Consider the following 21,867-nt stretch of genomic DNA (forward strand, 5'->3'; position numbering starts at 1 on the left):
CAAGACGAGCCAAAACAGATAAAAAATCATAGACCAACCTCCCTAATGAAAATTGATGTGAAAATTTTAAATAAAATATTAACAAAGAGATTACAATAACTTATCAGCAGGATAAAACACTGTGACCAAGTGAAATTTATACCAGAAATGCAGGGCTGGTTCAATATAAGAAAAACTATTGACATAATTGACCATATCAATGCTAATAGAAACCATACAATAATCTCAATAGATGCAGAAAAAGGTTTTGACAAAATACAACATCCATTCCTATTAACACAAGAGATCATAGGAATAAATGGAGTTTTTCTTAAAGTGATAAGCAGCATCTATCTAAAACCATCAAGCAGCATTATATGTAATGAGGATAAACTAGAATCATTTCCAGTAAGTCAGAGGTGATCATCACTTTTATCACCACTGTCATTCACTAGATTATGGTAGAAATGTTAGATCTATTCATAAGAAAAGAAAAAGAAACAGAAGGAATTAGAGTAGGCATTGAGAAGATAAAACTATCACTTTGCAGATGATATAATGGTGTACTTAGAGAATCAAAAAAAAAAAAAAAACCCTACTTGAAACAATAACTTTAGCATAGTTGCAGATACAAAGTAAACCCATACAAATCATCACTATTTACATATGTTACCAATAAAGTCCTACAGCAAGAGATAGAGAAATTCCATTTAAAATTAATGTAGACAAAATAAAATATCTATGTCTACCACCCTAGACAAACCCAAGAACTATATGAACACAATTACAAAACATTTTTTCACACAAATAAAGTCACATCTAAACAATTGGGAAAATATAAATTGCTTATAGGGAGACTGAGCTAATATAAGAAAAATGACAATTCTACCTAAATTAGTCAACTTATTCACTGCTATATCCAACTGCAAATACACACACACACACACATAAGTTGCTAGAAAAGTAATTTTAAAATTCATTTGGAAAAAGAAAAGGACAAAAATAAGAAGGGAATTGATTTTTAAAAATTCAAAGGATGATAGCCTAGTAGTACTAGACCAAAAAAACCTGTATTATAAAGCAGTAGTCATCAAAACCATCTAGTACTAAGAGATAGAGTGGTAGGTCAATGGAATAGGTTATATACATATGACACAATAATCAATAACTGTAGTAATCTCCTGTTTAAAAAACCCAAAGACTCCAGCTTCTGGAATGAGAACTCATTACTTGATGAAATTTGCTGGGAATACTGGAAAATAACATGTCAGAAACTCAGCTTAAACCTATATCTCACAACTCATATTAAGAGAACAAGGGATAGATTACCTATCATATCTTTGATCAGATCTTTGGAGAAGGGAGGAATTCATAGCCAAAGAAGAACTAGAGAACTTTACAAAATGCAAAATGGATATTTTAGATTACATTAAATTAAAAAGTTTCTGCACAAACAAAACCAATGCAGCCAAGATGAGAAGGGAAGCAGAAAACAGGGAGAAAAATTTTACAGTGATTGTTTCTGATAAAGGTTTCATTTCTAAAATATACAGAGAACTGAGTCAAATTTATAAGAATACAAATTAATCCCCATTTGATAGGTGATCATAGAATATGAACAGACAATTCTCATGTGAAAAAATTAAAGCCATCTATACTTGTATAAAAATGCTATAAATCACTATTGATTAGAGAAATGAAAATTAAAACAATTCATCTATCATATTGGTTAAAATGACAGGGAAAAGATAGTGACAAATATTGGAGGGGATGTGGGAAAACTGGGACACTAATATATTGTTGATAAAGTTGTGAACTGATCCAACCATTTTGGAGAGCAACTTGGAACTACATGCAAAAGGTTATAAAACTGTACATACCCTTTAATCCAGCAGTATCGCTATTGAGTCTCAGAGAAATCATAAAAGAGGAAAAAGAACCTTCATGTGCAAAAATGTTTGCAGGAGCTCTATTTGTGATGGCAAAGAATTGGAAAATGAGTAGATGCCCATCTAGTGGGGAATGGCTGAATTAAGTTATGATATATGAAAGTAGTGGAATTATTCTATAAAAAATGAGAAACAGGCTGATTTTAGAAAGGCCTGGAAAGATTTACATAAACTGATATTGAGTGAAGCAAGCAGAACCAGAAAAACATTGTACATAGCAACAGCAAGATTATGTGATGATTAACTATCATAGACTTGGTTCTTCTCAGCAGTTCAGTATCCAAGGTAGTCTTAAAGTTTGGGAGGAAAATACCATCCACACCCAGAGAGAAAACTATAGAGATTGAATTAGATCAACACATAACTATTTTCATCTTTTAAAAAATTTTTCTTCCTTTTTTTTCTTGTAGTTTTTCCTTTTTGTTCTGATTTTTTTCCTCCCAATATGATTCATATGGAAATATGTAAAAAATGAATGTACATGTATAGTCCCCCAAAAATTATTTTATATGTAACTGGGGAAAATATTTTTTAAAAAAGAAAAAATATAATTGAGCAATATTTGACAAATAAAAACACAATAAAATATACATTTTAAAACTTAAGTTGGTACCTATGTAGCCCTCAGGGATCCTTATATCAGTGGCCCCCATCTCTATTTGCATTCAACATCACTAGCCTCGGGGTTCCAAATGAATTTTTTATCTTTGAGTAAAATAGGAACAGGAAAGTCAACAAGAGAGTAAATCATCTCAGGAGATTTAAGGAAGACATCAGTGAATATCCGGGCTGGGTTTTTTTTTTTTTAAGAAGAAAAAAAATGTTCTCTGAAGGCTTGTACATGATATCTCTTTTGGCTGGAAGAGCAACAATTGACCTCAGATGATGATATTGCTATTCAAACCTTAGACTACAGTAACATTGTTATTCAAACTTTAGATAATTTTAACATAAGATAATTTTCACTTTTTTCCATTTCAAATAAAATATGAAACAACACAATATGAACCTAGATTTTTTTTTCCCATTGGTATAAGAAACTCCAGTGAGAAAACTAAACTCACTTAAACAATGCAGATCAGCAACTTCCCTATAATTTATAGTGTTAGAGAATTGCCTGGAAATGCTGAGAAATTAAGTGATTTGCTCCAGTATGTTTCAGAGGGAAGACTTGAATGTAAGTCTTCTTGAGTCACAATTGGGCTTTCTATCCACTATGGCATATTATCTCCATAACTCAGAATATATAAATTTACTAATGTAGCTTAATACAATATGTTTAATTGAATACAATTGCTTGGTTAAGCAATTGGTTAATTAATTGGTTAAGCAATACAATTGCTTAATTGGTACAATTGCTTGTTTGGGGCACCAGTGAAATTCTAGACATCATATCACTCTTATTTCTCTTGTTGTTGGCTGAGGGAAATGGAAATTTTTGATCCGTACCTTATAATATAGCAAATTCTTAAGTCGTAAAGAGCAAATTACTCAGGCCCCTCACCTTCCTTTCTGTTCCTGTTGATTAATTGGTCATTTCTGTTCATTAATACTTATTTTTGTAGCTAGTTTTATTGATATAGGTCTTGAAATTATTAGATTGAAGATGTTTGGGGAATCATTTTAGATTTGCTTCATATGCATTATCAATAAAAAAAAAAAGTTTTCATGTATCTCTGTGCATTGAGCACTGAAAGTACAGACACAGAAGTGAAAGAGTCTCCTTTCAAAGGCCTTACTTTCTTCCAGGGATATAACATATACATATATAAATATATGAAAAATAAAAAAAGGTAATGGATGGAGTAATTATTATATTTCTCCTACCTTTATAGATAATCCAGTTTAATAAAAAAGTTGAATAATCAGGAAGTGATCTTGGACTTAAGTCTTAAATGTTTATATTTTTTGACTGTGACGGTTTAATTATTCTAGTATTAATGCCTACTTGTTTTGGATTTGTCTTGAAGTTTATGTGACTGGCAAATCATCTCTCTAAGGCAAATAGCAGAAAATTCAAGAAATCTGTGTGATTTTTAAAATTTCACACACATATCATTATTGTATATTTGCACTCATAGTGAGGAACAGAGATAATAGAAAGTTTGGGGATACCCATATGACCCATATGACCCTCTGTAATATTCTGGGTGGTGGTGGTTGTAGTCACTGTAGTTGTGTCCAATTTTATTTGGTCCCATTTGGAGATTTTTTGGCTATGATACAGGAGTGGTGTGTCATTTACAGTTGGAGAAACCGAAGCAAAACAGGATGAAGTAACTTATTTAAGGTCACTCAGCTAGAAGTGTCTGAGGCCAGATTTGAACTTGGGTATCCTGAACGTCAGGCCTGCCACATCCACTCTGATGCATGCGATGGGAGTTTACTTCAAATGGAGAAAAGAAGCCATGTCTTAGAGTGGGAAAGGCATCCAGTTGTTTCTTGTTTTGTTCCCATATAAAACATGCCCTTTTTTGGCCTTTCTTTGTGTTTCCAGTGCTAGCCTAAAGCTGGGCACGTGGTGAGCACTTCAGGATATGATGGAACATTATGTTGCCATGTAGCATGCACTCCAACTTGTGAGTTTTTTGGACTTACCCTATTTTCAAGAAACTCGTAGTCTAATAGAGGAGACAACAGGCGAACAACTTTGTTCAAACAAATTATGTACAAGATAAATATGATTCTCAGAGGGAAGGCACAGTGTTGAGGGGTCTGAGAAAGCATGGCAGAAGATGGGACTAGTTCAGACCTGGGGAGAGAAGCCCAGAGGTCCAGGAGGTAGAGATGAGGAAGGAGAAAGGAGGGACTTGAATAACCCTTCTTACAAAGCATGTTACTTACAGCACTTCCAGACTTCAGATTATGTTACAAATCAGTAATTATTAGCAATATTTGATCCTGGTTAAAAATAGAAAAGTAGGTCAGTGGAAGATACTATGTAAAGAAGAATCAGAAAAAAATTACCTTAATAAGTCAGTGTTTTATAACCTTGTAAGGTTATAAAACATAAATTATTTGGGAAAAGAATCCCCTATTTGACAAGAACTATCAAGAAAACAGGAAATCAGTTTGTAAGAAATTAAGATTATACTAACATCTCAGTCAATTGTAATCATAGTAAATAGTAGTAAACTTGTACTAAATGCTTACTATGTGACAAATACATACTAAGCATTGGGAATATTAAAGAGGTAAAAGACAATGATAGCAAATATAATTAGCTCAAAATCTATTTAAGACCTCACTATTAAAACTAATACTTTAAAGAATAGAAAATAAGATACCTTTCACAGCAATGTGTAGGGAAAGAATTTTCTTTTAATTATTCTGTTTTCTAATTCAAAAGAAAAAGAAAAAGAAACTCTATGTAATAAATATCCATAGTCAAAAGTCTGATATACCACTATACACCTGTCAGATTGGCTAGAATGACAGGGAAAGATAATGTGGAATATTGGAGGGGATGTGGGAAAACAGGGACACTGATACATTGTTGGTGGAATTGTGAACACATCCAGCCATTCTGGAGAGCAATTTGGAACTATGCTCAAAAAGTTATCAAACTGTGCATACCCTTTGATCCAGCAGTGTTTCTACTGGGCTTATACCCCAAAGAGATACTAAAGAAGGGAAAGGGACCTGTATGTGCCAAAATGTTTGTGGCAGCCCTGTTTGTAGTGGCTAGAAGCTGGAAAATGAATGGATGCCCACCAATTGGAGAATGGTTGCGTAAATTGTGGTATATGAACGTTATGGAATATTATTGTTCTGTAAGAAATGACCAGCAGGATGACTACAGAGAGGACTGGCGAGACTTACATGAACTGATGCTGAGTGAAATGAGCAGAACCAGGAGATCATTATATACCTCAACAACATTACTTTATGAGGATGTATTCTGATGGAAGTGGATTTCTTCGACAAAAAGACCTAACTTAACTTCAATTGATCAAGGATGGACAGAAGCAGCTACACCCAAAGAAAGAACACTGGGAAATGAATATAAACTGCTTGCATTTTTGTTTTTCTTCCCAGGTTATTTATACCTTCTGAATCCAATTCTCCCTGTGCAACAAGAAAACTTCGGTTTTGCACACATATATTGTATCTAGAATATACTGTAACCTATTCAACATGTAAAGGACTGCTTGCCATGTGGGGGAGAGGGGGTGGAGGGAGGGAGGGGGAAAATTGGAACAGAAGTGAATGCAAGGGATAATGCTATAAAAAATTACCCTGGCATGGGTTCTATCAGTAAAAATTTATTTTAAAAAATAAACATAGTCAAACAAAACAAATTTTCACATAGTTCATTTCTAGAAAAAAATTGCACATTGCATATTTCATTCTGTATCTTGAATCTATTACTTCTCTGTCAGGAGATGAGTAACATAGATCATCTTCAGCCTTCTGGAATTATGATTGGCCATTTTATTGATCAGAGATCTTAAAACTTTCTAAGTTATTTGTGTTTAAAATGTTGCTATTATTATTGAATATATTGTTCTTTTGGTTCTGTCAACTTCACTCTATACAAGTTCATAAACGCCTTCCCAGGTTTCTCTGAACCTATTCCTTTATCATTTTTTATGGTACAGTAGTATTTCATAATATTCATCTACCCTAATCTGTCAACTATTCCTCAATCTGGACATTAGAAATAGAATTCTTTTTTTCATATATTTTATTTCATTATCTCTCAATTACATATAACCATTTTAATGATGCATTTTTCAAAATTTTGAATTCCAAATTTTCTTTCTCCTTCCTCCCAATTCCTTGAAAAAACAAAAATATGATATCAGTTATATATGTGAAATTGTGCAAAACTTATTTCTATATTAGACATGTTGCAAAAGAAAACACAGGTACAAACTCCCAAGAAAAAAAGAAAGTAAAAAAATATATGTGCTTCAGTCTGCATTTAGCATTCGTTAGTTCTCTCTGGAAATCAATAGCATTTTTCATCATGAATCTTTTGGAATTGTCTCTTGGGTCATTGTCTTGATCAGAATAAGTATATATTTCATAGTTGATCATCCTTAGAATATTGCACTTACAATATAAAACACTCTCTTAGTTCTGCTCACTTTACTCTGCATGAGTTCATATAAGTCTTCCCAGGCTTTTCTGAAATTGTTCTGCCCATCATTTCTTATAGTGCAACTTGTTCAGCCATTCCCCAATTGGTAGGACATACTCTCAAAAGATCCAAAAGAATGCAAAAGAGCTGCTAGAAATATATTTGTGATACAGATCCTATTCCCTTTTGCTTAAATTCTTTGGGATACCAACCTATTGGTGGTATTTCTGGGTTAAAGGGTACACACAGTTTTATAACTCTTTGGGACATATTACCAAATTCTCTAGAATAGGCTGACTAGTTTACAACTCTACCAAGAATACATTAGTGTCCCAATTTTTCCCTAGTCTTTTTCTTTTCTTTCATGTTAACCAATCTGATAATTGTGAGATGGCATCTTGAGTTGCTTTAATTATATTTCTTTTAATCATTAGTGATTTAGAACATTTTTTGTGATTGTTGATAGATTTAATTTCTCCTTCTGAAAACTGTCTTTTCAAATCCTTTGATAATTTATCTGTTGGAGAATGGCTGTTATGTTTATACATTTGGCTCAGTTTCCTATATAATTAAGAAAAGAAGCCTTTATTAGAGAAACTTAATATAAAATTGCTTTCAGATTGCTGTTTTCCTTTTAATTTTGGCTGTATTAGCTTTGTTCAAAAGTCTTTCAATTTCATGTAATCAAAATTATTCACTTTATTTTCCACTATTCTCTATACCTCTTTCTGGTTTTGTCTTCCCTTCCCCCTATCTCTGACAGGTACATTTTTCTATGCTTCACTTCACTCTGCACAAGTTCTTATCTACTTATAATCCTTTATGTATAAATCACTTAATCAATTTTGAGCTTATCTTATTGTATTGTGTGACTGTTTTCTTATTTTCCCCGTAATTTCTGTCAAATTGCTAGTTCTTATCATAAAACCTTGGATCTTTGGGTTTATCAGACACTAAATTAGAATGATCTTTTACCACTGTGGATTGTGTGCCTAATATATTCCACTGGTCCATGTCTCTATTTCTTAATCAGTTTTAAATTTTTTATGATTATCATTTTGTAATATAGTAATGAATTATAGTTTGAAATTTTTCTATTGATTCCTAGAGGAAAAATTCTTAACCAAATAAGAGATATAATCACAGAAGACATAATAAATAATTTCCATTCCCTAAATTTAAGAAGATTTTACACAAAAAAATTAATGGAATTAGCATATAAAGAGAAATAACTCATTAAGGAGGGAGTCTTCCTATCAGTTATGTCTGATAATGGTATGATATCTAAGATATATCAAGAACTAATGCAAATATGAAACCAAAACTCATTCCTCAATGTTTAAGTTGCCAAAGGAAGAAGAATGATAAATGATTAATTAGGTGAAAGAGTCCTTCAGATCACCAATAGAGGAGAAATGCAAAGCCAATCAGTTTTGAGCTTTCACTTAAGACCTGGCAAATGGGCAAAGAGACCAAATGGGGGAAATAGTCAAAGCTGAGTTGGTTGTAGAAAGACCAGGAACACTAACTAATGCATTGTCAATGGAACTATGCACTTTTCCAACTATACTCCAGAGTAACCTGAAATTGTGCTAAGGCAATAAATGCCCATGCCTTGATCCAGAGAATTTACTTCTAGACATATGATCCAAGATCAGTGTTAAGAAGAAAACTACAGTCCATGTAATAGCATTTGTCATAGTAGCAAAAATTGGAAACAAAGTAGTTACTCATTATCGATTGAGGAATGTCTAAACAAAGAATTATACATAAATGCAATAGAGTATTGCTGTACTGTAAGAACTTATGAAAAGAATGTATAAATAGGAACTTGGGAAGATTTATGTAAACTTAGGTAAAATGAAGTCAGCAGAATCCAAGAAAACAACACAAGTGGAAATAGCAACAACAAAACAATCAAAATGAAACTCTCTTTGTTATATGCCCAAACTTGTCCCCAAACCAACAAAGGGTTTGATTTTCACTTTGCTTGAAATCTCTTATTGCTTAATAAGAGGATTTCAAGAAATTAAAATAATTATTCCTCTTTCAGAAAGTTCATTTAAACATCTGCAGTTATGCTTATTAAGCTTTGACACATTGCCCATTTATTAAAAAGGACATAAAAGGATGAGAGAAAAATGTAGGGAAAAATATATAAGTAAAATGTTTTGATACTTTAATGGGTCCATGGTTTCATTGATATTGCTATTCTCTCTATACAGATATATAACCTTTTCATTCTCTGTGATTCTTGTCCATGTTCTTCCATTAATCAAACATAAGGAAATTACCCAAAGTACTGGATAATTTCAAAAGATCAGTATATTAACAGTTAGTTTAACCGTAACTGTCCATCTATTAACCATCTCTCTTGCTACACAATTAATCTAACTCATTTTCTAGTCATAAATGTCCTTGGAGATTTCTTTAACCACTTTTTGCACACAAATTATTATTATGGTGACGTACTGTAGTACATTTGAACTCACCTTACATGTAGTTCCAATGTTCCTTGGGTAAGCTGTAATGGTGATTCTTTGGATATTACGGTGTTTGGGTACCAATAACTTATATCTAGCAGTTAAAAAAAAGGATCCTGAAGTGATCTGGAAGTATAGTGTGAGCCAACAGCATCATATGTCAACCAAAAAATCTAATATAATCTTATGTAAATGAAGAAGAATGTGTAGTATCCATGCTGAAGAAGTTAGGGATGTTTAGTGGAGAAGACTTTGTGAGAAGGGAGAATGTTCATAAATATCAACTGTCTTCAAGTGTATGAATGATTATCTTGTAATTAGAGGATTAGATTTGATTTGCTTGATCACATATGTCAGAACTAAGGACACTAGGTGGAAATTGTAAAGAGATAAATTTAATCTTTATGTAAGAACTTTTTTAAAAAAAAGAATAATCTTACAACTATACCAAAATGAAATTGGCTGCCTCTAGAAATAATGGCTTCTCCTTTATTTGATTTCATTAAGCAGATGCTAGATGACCAAAGTATTTTGTAGAAGTTCCTTCTCCAACTCTGAGTTTCTGTGTGCCTACATGATTCTCAGCTCTATTGCTTTCTTAGGAAAATGTCAGTGTTGAATAATAAGGGGCTTTTGTTTTAGGGAAAATTTTTTAATCTGAAGTACATATATACAATACATTAAATATTTACATGTACTTACATAAATTTATAATCTATATCCAGGTTATCTATGACAAAGAAAATTGGTTTTGTCTATGGCTTAAAATTGAATCCTAGGGAATAGCTAGGCAATACAGTGGATAGAGCACTGGTCCTAATTTAGGATTTTTGTGGTTTAGGAGGACCTGAATTCAAATCCACCCTCAGACACTTAACACTTACTAGCTGTGTGACCCTAGGCAATTCACTTAATCCCAATTGCTTCACCCAAAAATAAATATATAAATTTAACATTTGAAAAAATTTAAATTTAAAATAGATCCTAATTTTTCTTACCTATTTTTTACAGGTAGAAATGGACATCGTTGAAAAATTAGTGAAAATGGTACCTTGTGAACATGAAGATCTCCTAAATATCACCTTAAGACTTTTATTAAATCTATCCTTTGATACAGGACTGAGAAATAAGATGGTACAAGTTGGACTACTTCCCAAACTCACTGCACTTTTGGGTATGTTCTTTTAAAATTAATAACAGTGTTATTCATGTTTTGAGTGTCTTTAACGGAAAAAAGAGAATTATCTTTGTGTTGAAACATTTGCTGGGGAAAAAAAAAGCAATTCTATACATATCCTTTGATTGGGAACTGATTAACATAAATATCAGAAAAATAAAGAAAAACTTCTCTCTTTCAGAATTCCCTGAGGAAACACAATTTTTAATCCTATGTTTGCATTTCCCCAGTTTTTAATTTAAAGTGAAGGAATGAAAGAACTACCTGGGGAGTAAAATTGTATATATATGCTTTCTCATTTGTAAAATTGTCTGTAAGATGACAGACAAGACATGAATTCTGTGTTATAACATTCACTGCATTTGTTTATGAGTGATTCTTTGTTGTTCTGTTTTAAAATGCTATTGTAGACTGTTGCTGACTTCTACAACTCAGATAAATATGGAATGCAAGTACAGGTCCTAAGCACTTGAAGCCAAAAAGTTTCTATAAATTAGAAAATATTCCACAAAAAGAATACATTTTATAATAAATAAAATTTACTCTAGCTTACTATACTTAATGAATCCTCATTGTAAAACAGATCCCAAAGAAAATGGTGGTGGTGACTTAAGACATTGTATTTAAGTTGATTTTGAGTTAATGCCCCTTGTATTAATATAATTAATAGTAAGGAACACTTTAGAGATTCTTAATTTCAGAAGATAACCAAAAAGAATATAATTATTTTTGTTTTTACAAGTTAGCAAGAATTGGGCTTTTTTGAATTATATTCTGGGCAGTTGAATTTTATTATACCTTAAAATTTTTATTGGATTATTATATATTGGATTATATTAAACTTGTATTTTATCTAGTATCTAGTAGAAGATAAACTCCTTGAGAGAAGAGATTGTTGTGTTTTTTGTCTAATTCTTTAACATCTCAGCACAGTATTTTAGCACAACACTTTATAAATATTAAACACTTAAATGTTTGTTAAATTTTTTTGAATCTAGTTCTTCACTGATTTAAAATTTTCTTTAATGCTTGATATTAATGCCAGTTTTCCTAAACTTATCTGTACCAGCAAATAAAACATGGCTACAGCTAATTTTATTATAGGGAAGTTACTTTTCAAAGGAGTATTTATATCACTGGTAAGCCTTCTCTTTTTTTACTTGTTGAAATTATTAATTCCCATCATGAGTTAAGTGTAGTAGAACTTGGTATAATAGTTTTCCATTATCTCTTTTCTTTTGATTAAGTTGAGTTTCTTCCCATGTTGATAATCAAAATAAAGACTCAAAATAGACAACTGCATTTTAGTAGTGAATGGATTTTTCAAATTGTTTATATTCTCAAACATCGATGGATTTTACTTTAACGTTCTTATGGATATAATTGATCCCCCAAGCCAAAATGAAAGTCAAAAGTATTCTATCCTCTTCATTCACTTTAAGTATATCAAATATGAATCAAGTAAGATTAGAAGAATGAAAGGAAAAGTTCTGGCAACAACTTTCATTCGTCATCATTTTTTCAGTTCTAATATTCTTCCTTTGAATCATCATCTCTAAAAGATAGTGTTCCCAGAAGGACACTTAAATGAGCTGGGAGAACCTCTCCCCCCCCTTAGTGGTCTTTGGTACCATTAAGAAATTTCTTTTGAGGAATTGAATCTTAGGGTGCCTTCTAATTTGTACATCAGGTATCTCAGTCCTTGATGACTTTCATCACAATATTTTAAAGCCCTACCTTGGCAATATCTTGAAAAGAAAGTATTTTAGTGGTTTAAAACTGATATTTTGAAAAGAGATAATAAGTTTTTAGTCTTTGTACAGACTAATGTCTTAAATTAAGTATTCAATTCAAGGACTTTGTTTAATCCCTTCCCTAGTACAATATAAGTTATCCAACAAATGCTACACCATATTTAACTTTTGCAAGAGCTCCCATTCCTCCCAATCCTATCCTATTCCTTCTGAAAAAATAAGAAGCTACATCCTAATTATCTTGGCTTCTCCATTGTGTTGGTGTCTAATAAAAAGATTTTTAGCCCAAAAATTCACACTACTTTCAGGAAAGACATGAAACAAAAATAGGATGCAAAATATATGGCCAACTTTTAGCTTCTTTTTGGCTGATGCTTTGTCTCATTTTGAAAAGCAATTCTATTATTATGGTGTGGCATATGGAGCAGGAAAGTATTCTGAGAAGAGAACAGCTTTCTCCTTTCTTCCAAGTTGGCCTTTTAACAGTGAAATTTCATAATTTTGTTTACATTCCCAAGACTTGATAAATAACTCTGCTGAGCACATAAAAAAGCTCTTCTTATTTTATCCTGACACTGGTAAACCAGAACTGGATGGTCTTAATGTTTCTATTGTTATTTTGGCTAATTTTCAGTAATTCATTGAAAGCAAAATAGTTCTGTTAGAGCATTTATCATAAAATTTAGCTGGACCTTCATCTTCCTCAACCATTGTTGGTACATAAGCTACAATTATTTGTGATCTTGAGCACTGTAGTAGGAGATGACCAAATGTCCTTTGAAATTGTTTCTTGTGGCTTTAGGGCATATAATAAAACCAATTCTACCAATTTATTTCTTTGCTTCACCAAGACATACCTGTGAGCCATTTTTCAACTTGATTGCAACTTCCTTCTTCTGGTTTTATTTATAATGAAATGATCAAGATTAATATGATTGATTTTGTGTAATAATGTGTCCCTTGACTGATCACTGGATCAGTTCCCCATGCCAAATTGAAACTGATGATCTTAAAAAATGTATTTCTTAGCACTCTTTCCTTTTTTTATAACTCTAGTATAGAAGGCAGAGATGACCCTGATCTCATTCTCTCTTATCTCCTCCATCTTCCCATTCCAGCACCCTCTAATTTTCTAGCTTTCCATACCTGCACTGTTCTCCTCTGCTTCTATTCTTAACTTTCTAACTTTTCCTCTTATATCTTCTCAGCTGGTTCATCATCTATATCTTGTTCCTAACTGTGGGTATTCCTTCTATAAGGAAAAACTCTGGAGTCAGGAAAATCTGAGTTCAATTCTAGGGCCATACTCAAAGCAAATTTTCACCCTTGCTAACTAGATCTGCTACAAATCTGTATTAACTAATCTCAATTTGACTGCAGTAAAGCAATCCCTTTGCTACTCCCTGATTTTCTATTATATTCTATTCCATATCTTTTTTCTTCTCCTCAGGTTACTTATACCATAGCCTTTTTTTTTTTTTTTTTTTTTTTTTACCTCTAAAAGGACTTTACCTCATCCCATGCTGAACTAATAAAGGCTTTTTACTGGAACCTTCTTCTATTCTATTCTGTATATCTCACATTTCACACTCTTCATTTGTCCACTCCTATCTTTTCCAGCTGATTACCGGGCACAGTCTGCCTTCTTCTTTCTCTTCAATTTCCCTCTTTATCTCTTGGCATATTTCCTTCTATTACCAGGTCTATTCACCTCTCTCCTTGTTCTGAAATCCTTTACAAAACAAGAAACAAAACCTCATTTGGCATTACTATACCTTCAAACTGACCAACTATTTTTTTCCTTCCTTTTTCAGCTATATTTCTAAAAAAAAAGTCTACCTTTATTGCCTCAACTCCAAAGTGATCAGCCATCTATTACCTGATAAAGCTGATTTTTAAAATTATTTTTCATCCTTCTTGAACTCTCTTTTCCTTATCCTGTGCTTTAATTGAATTTTCTTCTCTGGATATTTATAATTATGTTCTCTTTTGATTCTTCTACCTGTTTTTCACAGTTCTTTCTCAGTTTCTTTTGTTATACAATCAGCAGTATCTCAACTCCCAATAGGCTCTGTCCCAGATCCTCATGTCTCTCCATGTTCTCTTCCTGAACTCATTAGCTCTCATGAATTCACTTATCTCCTGTTTACAAAGTTCTCAGATTCATATATCCAATTCACTTTTCTGAGCTTCAACTCAAATGCCTGCTCCAGCTGGAGGTTTTTCCCGATTCCATCCAGTTGTAAATTCTTTACTTCCAAAATTATCTTATGTTTATTTTGCATTTTTGTATGAGAAACAGAATGGTGTAGGGCACAGGTGTCAAATTCGAATCCCTCAGGCTTCCACAAAATTAAATTTTCAGTAATTCTGACCCAAATTAAAACATAATTAGAAAATGTTTTAACAAAATAAATAAAAATACAAAAACACAAATAATGTTAATTTGTAGTTTTCCAAGTCAATATGCTAAGGATCCATTTCTATTTGAGTTTGATATCAGTGATAGAGGGAATAGAAAGCCACTAAGTATTAACATCAAATGAGGTATAAAATAGGGAGAAATTTGCTATTTATGTAAGGTGTATTGGCTGACATGAAGGAGGAATGCCCTACATGGAGTTCAAATAGAAAGGGGCACAACCTTGTTGGTAAAATTCTTCAGAAGCTCTTATTCACAGATACTGTATTAATTTTATTAATTGCATTATGTCCTGATACACCCCCCATCCTTCTAGGCGAAATTTATAATTATTTGAATGTGACTGTTTTAATCATGCATTCTTAGAAAATCAAAGTGGATGAAAAATGTTTTCCAGATTTTGTCTTGTAGTTGGATAAACAATGAGTTTTAGTAGTCCATCAGGATTTAGACCTTGGTCAGATGCTATGTATACTGGATGATAAATTGGGCCCAGGGTTGATTGGGAGCCAATGTTTGGACCCTGTATGTTTAATAGCTAGTCAGCATGCTAAGGATACAGAAAAAATGGGGGCAAAAGGCAATTCCCTGCCATGCTCAAGGAACTCACAATTTAATGGGAGAGACAATAAGCCAATATGGACAGACAGCTGGGTGCAGAATAAAAAGGGGATAATTAAAAGAGATATAGTGCTAGAATTGAGTTCAGACTTGTTGCTATGAAGGCCAATCTCATAAAAAGCAGTATTCTTCCATTGATGTCATATGTATGCTAATTATACCTCTCAAGCCTCCACAAACAAGTTTTTCCCTACTGATTGTAGACAAGTCAACCACTTTTAATTCATAATACTGACCATCGGACCAGTTTGTCAGCTGATGGAAGTCACTGTATTTTAAATTACCTTCTATTTATAAGAAATTTTGTTCTATGGCCAAAAGGAATCTGAATGATACAACATTGAGAGTCTTTAAGATGCAAAAATGTAAATTTGGCCTTGTATTTAAAAAAAAAAAAAAAAAAAAAACTTCCTAACAATTATAAGGGTGTCCAAAAATAGAACGGACTGCCCCGTGAAGTCCTAGTTTTTCCTTCACTAGAAGTTTTAAAGCAAAGCCTGGATATGCCACTTGTGAATAGTATGAGATTTCAGGTTGAGGTATATGCTAAACTATGACAGCTTCTATTTTATCTTTCAAATTTGACATCATTATGAGTTTGGTATCCTCAGAAACAAAATCCCTCTTCTTGATTTCTCTTTAGTTTTTATTCTGGTTTCTGCAGCAGAACTTTTCAGCATGCTTTTTAAAAGTCATTGTTTTAGCTGGAAATGCTACCCAATTTTATGAAGATTTTCCTAATACTTAGAATCTCCCAGGAAAATCTGTTTTTGTTGGGGTTTTTTAGGGGGAAAAAAGTCATTCTAATTAATTAACAATAAATTATGAGTCTTTCGAGTTTAAACAAATCTGTTTTATTAACATATACTAATACTTTATTTCCTGAGGTAAATGGCTGGTACACTGCGACCCCTGCTGATGAGAATGAGAGTAGCGCAGCGCGTGTGTGCGTGGGGGTGTGTGTGTGTGTAGCTAAAGCACTGAATGAATTAGAAATTACTAGGAAAAGTCATTCTTAAAAATTATATTTTATCTAAGAAAATATTTTAATTATGAATTTTATTTTTGTTGTCTTCCTTTTTATAATATAAAATATAATATAGTACCAAGGTCTAGAAGTCCTTATTTCTGTCACTTTTCTTGTTTTCTTTATCTGTTCTCAGGTTAATTTATTTGATGAGAATAACAACACAAATTTGCACAGTGTCTTAATTTTTAAAAAGCAGTTTTCTTATAACAGCTGGAGTTAGGTAAAGTAGTAACACTATTTTTCCATTTTATAGAACAAACATATTTTCAGAGGCAATGATTCTTATTCAAGGTTATATAGCTAATAAATGTTAAGGCTTGAATTTAATTTGGTTTTCTGATAAGTGCAGGGCTTTTTTTCTTGTTTAGAAAGCACTTTTATAGGTGACTTAGTATAATTCTCATATTTTATGACCTTAAATTTGTGTGACCCTAAATAGGTACTTATTGGAAATGCTTCAATTTGAACTCATGTCTACTAACTCAGTGTTCTTTCTTTTATATTGTTTCCCTAGTTATTGGATATTTATCAAGGGGGGAAAGAGAAGAAAAGAGAACTCTTGAATATGTGAAGTTTTTCAATGGTCACTTATTTTTTTTTAAGTCTTAACACTGAAATTCATTGAACAAATATTTAACCACCACAACAATAGTATATTTACAAGGTTTACAAAGAGCCTTTTTCTCAATAGTTTCGTGAAATAGATAGTCCACATATTATTATTGCTTTTTCCTAGGTAAAAGGCTTTGTAATGGGGGACATAAGAAAGAGCTATAGCAAGGTTAATAAGACAGTCCTTGCCTCCAAAAGGGCATATAGTAGAGCAGAGAAGAATAATTACTTATATACTATAATATATAGTATACATATATAATATAAATCAACACTATCAATATGTAAGAAGTACAAAGAAAGTCTAATGAGAGTTCATAGGAAAAGAAGATCAATTCTGGCTGAAGGACTGTAAGGAAACTTCATAGAGATGGTGCCATTTGATCTGGGCCTTGAAGAATAGTTAGTTTCACACTGAGAAGAGGAGTGGAGAGAAGGATATTCTAAGCATATCTTAGCTAAGTTATTCATCTAATTTTGTTTCCTTCAGTTCAATTTTTGCAATTATTGTGATGTAATAAAAGTTTACCATTATCTATCAGACTTCAACATCCCAATATTGTATACTTTAACACATATGTTTCTTTATTGTCTGATTTTGCTTGACTTCATAGCATTTTGCTAAACATGATATCCATGGCCAGTACAGTAAGCAAATGAGAAAAGTAAATTTGTGTTTAGGAATGTTAACTTTAACATATCTAAAAGCCTCACATGTACTTATTCAGCATAATTCTCCTGATACACACACACAACACACACACACACACACACACACACATTTTGCTGAGGCAATTGGAGTTCAAGTGACTTGCCCAGGTTCACACAGCCAGGCAGTATTAAGTGTCTGAGGCCAGATTTGAACGTAGGTCCTCCTGACTTCAGGGCTGGTGCTCTATCCACTGCACCATCTAGCTGCCCCTTCTAATATATTTTTTTAAAGTTCCTAGTTAACTTTCTCAGTTAACTTTTTTTTTTTAAGTTTTTTATTATAGCTTTCTATTTACAAGTTATATTCATGGGTAATTTTACAGCATTGACAATTACCAGACCTTTTGTTACAGTTTTTCCCCTCCTTCCCTCCACCCCCTCCCCCTGATGGCAGGTTGACCAATACATGTTAAATATGTTAAATAAATTAAATACAATATAAGTATTCCATTAACTTTTTAATTTACTTTTTCTTTTGATTTTTTGGGGCTTTTTCTAGAATGTAACATGAATCCTAAAGAGTACTTTATTAAAACTTATTAAAAGTTTTAAGTCACTTTCTCTTTATGTGTATTTTAGATTGCTTCCTTGTGTTAGTATATCCAAGTATATAAGATGCTGAGGGAACTTCCTTGTCATAATAATATCCTTTTGATCACAAGAGAATATGTTAGCAAAGTTCCAAAAGCATCTTGACTAGCTTGGGTTCTCCTCATTCTTTTTAGTACTTAATGTATCAAGGAAATAGATAATATATATACCTTTTTGGGACTCCATCTTGATAATTGTATACTCTGAAATGCTTTGGTATAGTAGCCCAATTCAGTATGTCAGCATATGAATGTCCCAGTGAAGGAAATCCTATGTTGAATGCCCATCTTATCAAAAAAATTAGTTCCTACATAAAGCTCAGACTTTATACATTGATAAAGTTGAAGTTTCATAGAATCCATGCTTGATCTAAAAAAAATAACCTTTTCCAGGGCAGCTAGTTGGTTCAGTGGATATAGCCCCAGCCCTGAAGTCAGGAGAACCTGCGTTCAAATCTGGCCTCACGCACTTAATAATTCCTCACTGTTTGACCCTGGGCAAATCATTTAACCCCAGTTGCCTCAAAAAAGAAAAAAAAAAAAAGAACATTTTCCCAAAGAGAATCTATTGTTCAATTTAAACACTACAATAATAGGTCTTTTCTTATAAAAACTGACTTTTTTATTCTATTATACTTGGTTGCAAATATTAATTTTCAATAATTTGTGCTGATTTTCAGAGAAAATGGAATATAGCAGGGAAGAATCAAAGAGTATATTTTGAGACTCATTGCAAAATCTTAACATAATATGAGTAGATAGGTAGTGGCAAGTAAAGGATGAAATGACTAAGAAAACAAGAGTTCAGCTTTCTCAGCATATTGATTTATTAAACAATGGATAGCAATTTCTCAAAAAACCAGGATTAGACCTTCTCAGCTTAAGACTAGATCCCAAACAAAGGGAGAGACAAGACTTTTATATAGTAAAAACAATTAAATAATCCCAGTTAATTAAAAGGAAACAATACCATATTAGATAATCTAGTTTCTAGTTGAATGAAAGATTAGAAACTTTCCAAGTTGGAAAGGAGAGAGAGTGAATAAATACAAAGTGTTGGCTAGCATTATCTTATTCTGCTATTCCCACTTCAGTGCTGAACAAAGATCTGGGTTTTGAAGGGATGGTTATTATTATTATTATTATTATTATTATTATTATTATTATTATCATGATATCTAGCAGACCAAGCCCAGACTTGACCATATAAGGACTCTTCTGTCTTGTCAAATCTCCTACTTAAAGTCATCTTGCTTTCCATCCTGTTGCTGCCTCCACTTCTTACAAACTGCACTCCTGTCTCATACTGGACCACCAGAAAGCATTTCTACAACCATCAAATTCCATGATTCCTTATTGTTTGCCAGATTGCAACTCCTTTTGTAACACAAATTTAAAATATTTAAAAGGAAATACAATTAGTGAAATGAGTCATAGAGTCTCATATTAGACCAGGAGCCTTAGAAATGATTTATATTAAGCCCTCATTTTATAAATAAATAAACTGAATCCCAAAGAGAATATACACAAATTATGACTGACAGATTAATGCCAAAATTTAAGACTTGTGACACTTGAATTCAGTGCCTTGATCATACTAATTTTCTAATTAAGCAAAATTTCAAATATAATAAAATGATAGCTTTATGAATAAACCAAGCTTTCTCTCGCTATATATAATATATATTATATATATAATTATATACATTATAAATATAAAATGTCTTTATGTTTCTAAACTAATAGAATGAAATTCAAATCATAATATTGTTTCTAATATCTCTTCAATTAAGTTTAGGTAGAATTATTCATTGGCTTCAAATTTTCATCACATAATAGGAATAATTACCTATTTTTGGATACATGTTAATCATTTATTATGTGTAAGTTCTTTTTCTATTTATTTTAAATGAACTACTAATGATGGCATTGAATGAGGCAATGCTGAATGTGACATCAGGATGCTATTTCACATGGAAATATGCTGAAAGTGATATCATGTTGAAATCATGGCTCTGGCACTTACTCTACTACTGAACCCCCTTTATGGTCCTCTGCTTCTTCATTTGGAAAATGTTGGTGTTGTACCAAAGAATCTCTATTTATATTTCTGATTCTATGATCTTAAGAAAAATTATCATTTAAAAAAATCAGGGGAGCCGTTATCAAATTAGTCAAAATTCACAATGTGGTTCTTCGTGTAATTATATTATCAAGTGTCTATACACTCTAATTCATTTTACTACTGAAAATTTAATATCCAGATATTACTTTCACATTTTAGAAAAGCATTTTTTTCTTTCCTCTAAAATTCATTAAACAGTGTTATATTTGAAGAATTAGTTTCACAATGTATAAGGAGTATTACTCAAAATAGGTTAAAGAATACTGAATTAACAAATGATGTAAAAATGTAATCAACAAGAGTTAACATTTATTATCTCTTCTGAGATTCACAATCGGTAGTGCTAAATACAAACTTCCACTTCACAATTTTGAGTATTGTTGACCCAGAGAATAAGTATTACTACCCAGTAATTTGACTGTAGTTTCCATTATTTTCATTTATAGGTAAGGAAACTGAGGCCCAGTGAGATCAAATGACATGTATGCAGCCATATGGCTACTTGTCAGAGACACTAAATAATTCAGTAAATTAGTAACAAGTATTTAACAAAGACTTGCCATGTTAGTCTAAGTACTGTACTAAGTACCAGGATAAAAAGATAAATGACAGTTATTGCTCTCAAAAAGTTCATATTCCATTGGAGAGATAGAATGCAAGCAACTATATAGAAGTTAAACAAGGAACAAGACATATTGTGAATAGTCTTACAGGAAAGGCACTAAGAACTGAGAAAGATTTCTTATAGAAGGTAAGACTTAGCCAAGACTTGGAAGAAGGTGGTCAGTCAATCAACATTTATTAAGTGCCTATTTAATGAAAGACAAAGGTAGCCAGTGACTCAGTAGAGAGAGCACTGTGCCTAGAGTCAGGAAAAGAGTTCAAATTTGGACTCCAGACATTTACCAGCTCAGTCCCTGACACATAATAGGCATTTCAGTCATGTATTTGGGGGTTTCTTGACAAAAAACACTGGAGTAGTTTGCCTTTTCCCTTCTTCGGAAGATCAGTTTTGTTGGACAGAGATTGATTTGTGTGACCTGGACAAATAAGCCCCAAGGTGCTTATGATCAAATAAGGCAGATGGTATGTAATCAAGCATATAGAAAGCTACATACAACATAAATAAGAAACAGTGAACAGAGTGAAGGCACTAGAATGAAGAGGTTGGAAAAGGCTTCTTATAGAAGATGAGATTTAGTTAGAACTTGAAACAAAGGAATGACCAGGGGTCAGAGATAACAAGGGAGAGCCTTCTAGGCCTAAGGGACAGTCAGAGAAAAGGTCTAGTGTCAAGAGATGTAGTAGCTAGTTTATGAAACAACAAA

At 32.4% G+C, this 21,867-nt stretch overlaps 1 protein-coding gene across 4 annotated transcripts in view; it reads left to right on the forward strand.

The window, feature by feature from the left end:
• KIFAP3 (kinesin associated protein 3) overlaps positions 1-21,867 on the forward strand; it is a 217,352-nt gene that overhangs the window by 79,038 nt on the left and 116,447 nt on the right. For all 4 annotated transcript variants that reach the window (XM_051998975.1, XM_051998973.1, XM_051998971.1 and 1 more), the window contains exon 10: positions 10,509-10,671. In XM_051998975.1, coding sequence (XP_051854935.1) covers positions 10,509-10,671 — 163 coding nt within the window. The remainder of the gene's footprint in view (positions 1-10,508; positions 10,672-21,867) is intronic.

Source organism: Antechinus flavipes, chromosome 4, assembly GCF_016432865.1.
Source record: "Antechinus flavipes isolate AdamAnt ecotype Samford, QLD, Australia chromosome 4, AdamAnt_v2, whole genome shotgun sequence".
In the NCBI taxonomy this organism is placed as follows: domain Eukaryota; kingdom Metazoa; phylum Chordata; class Mammalia; order Dasyuromorphia; family Dasyuridae; genus Antechinus; species Antechinus flavipes.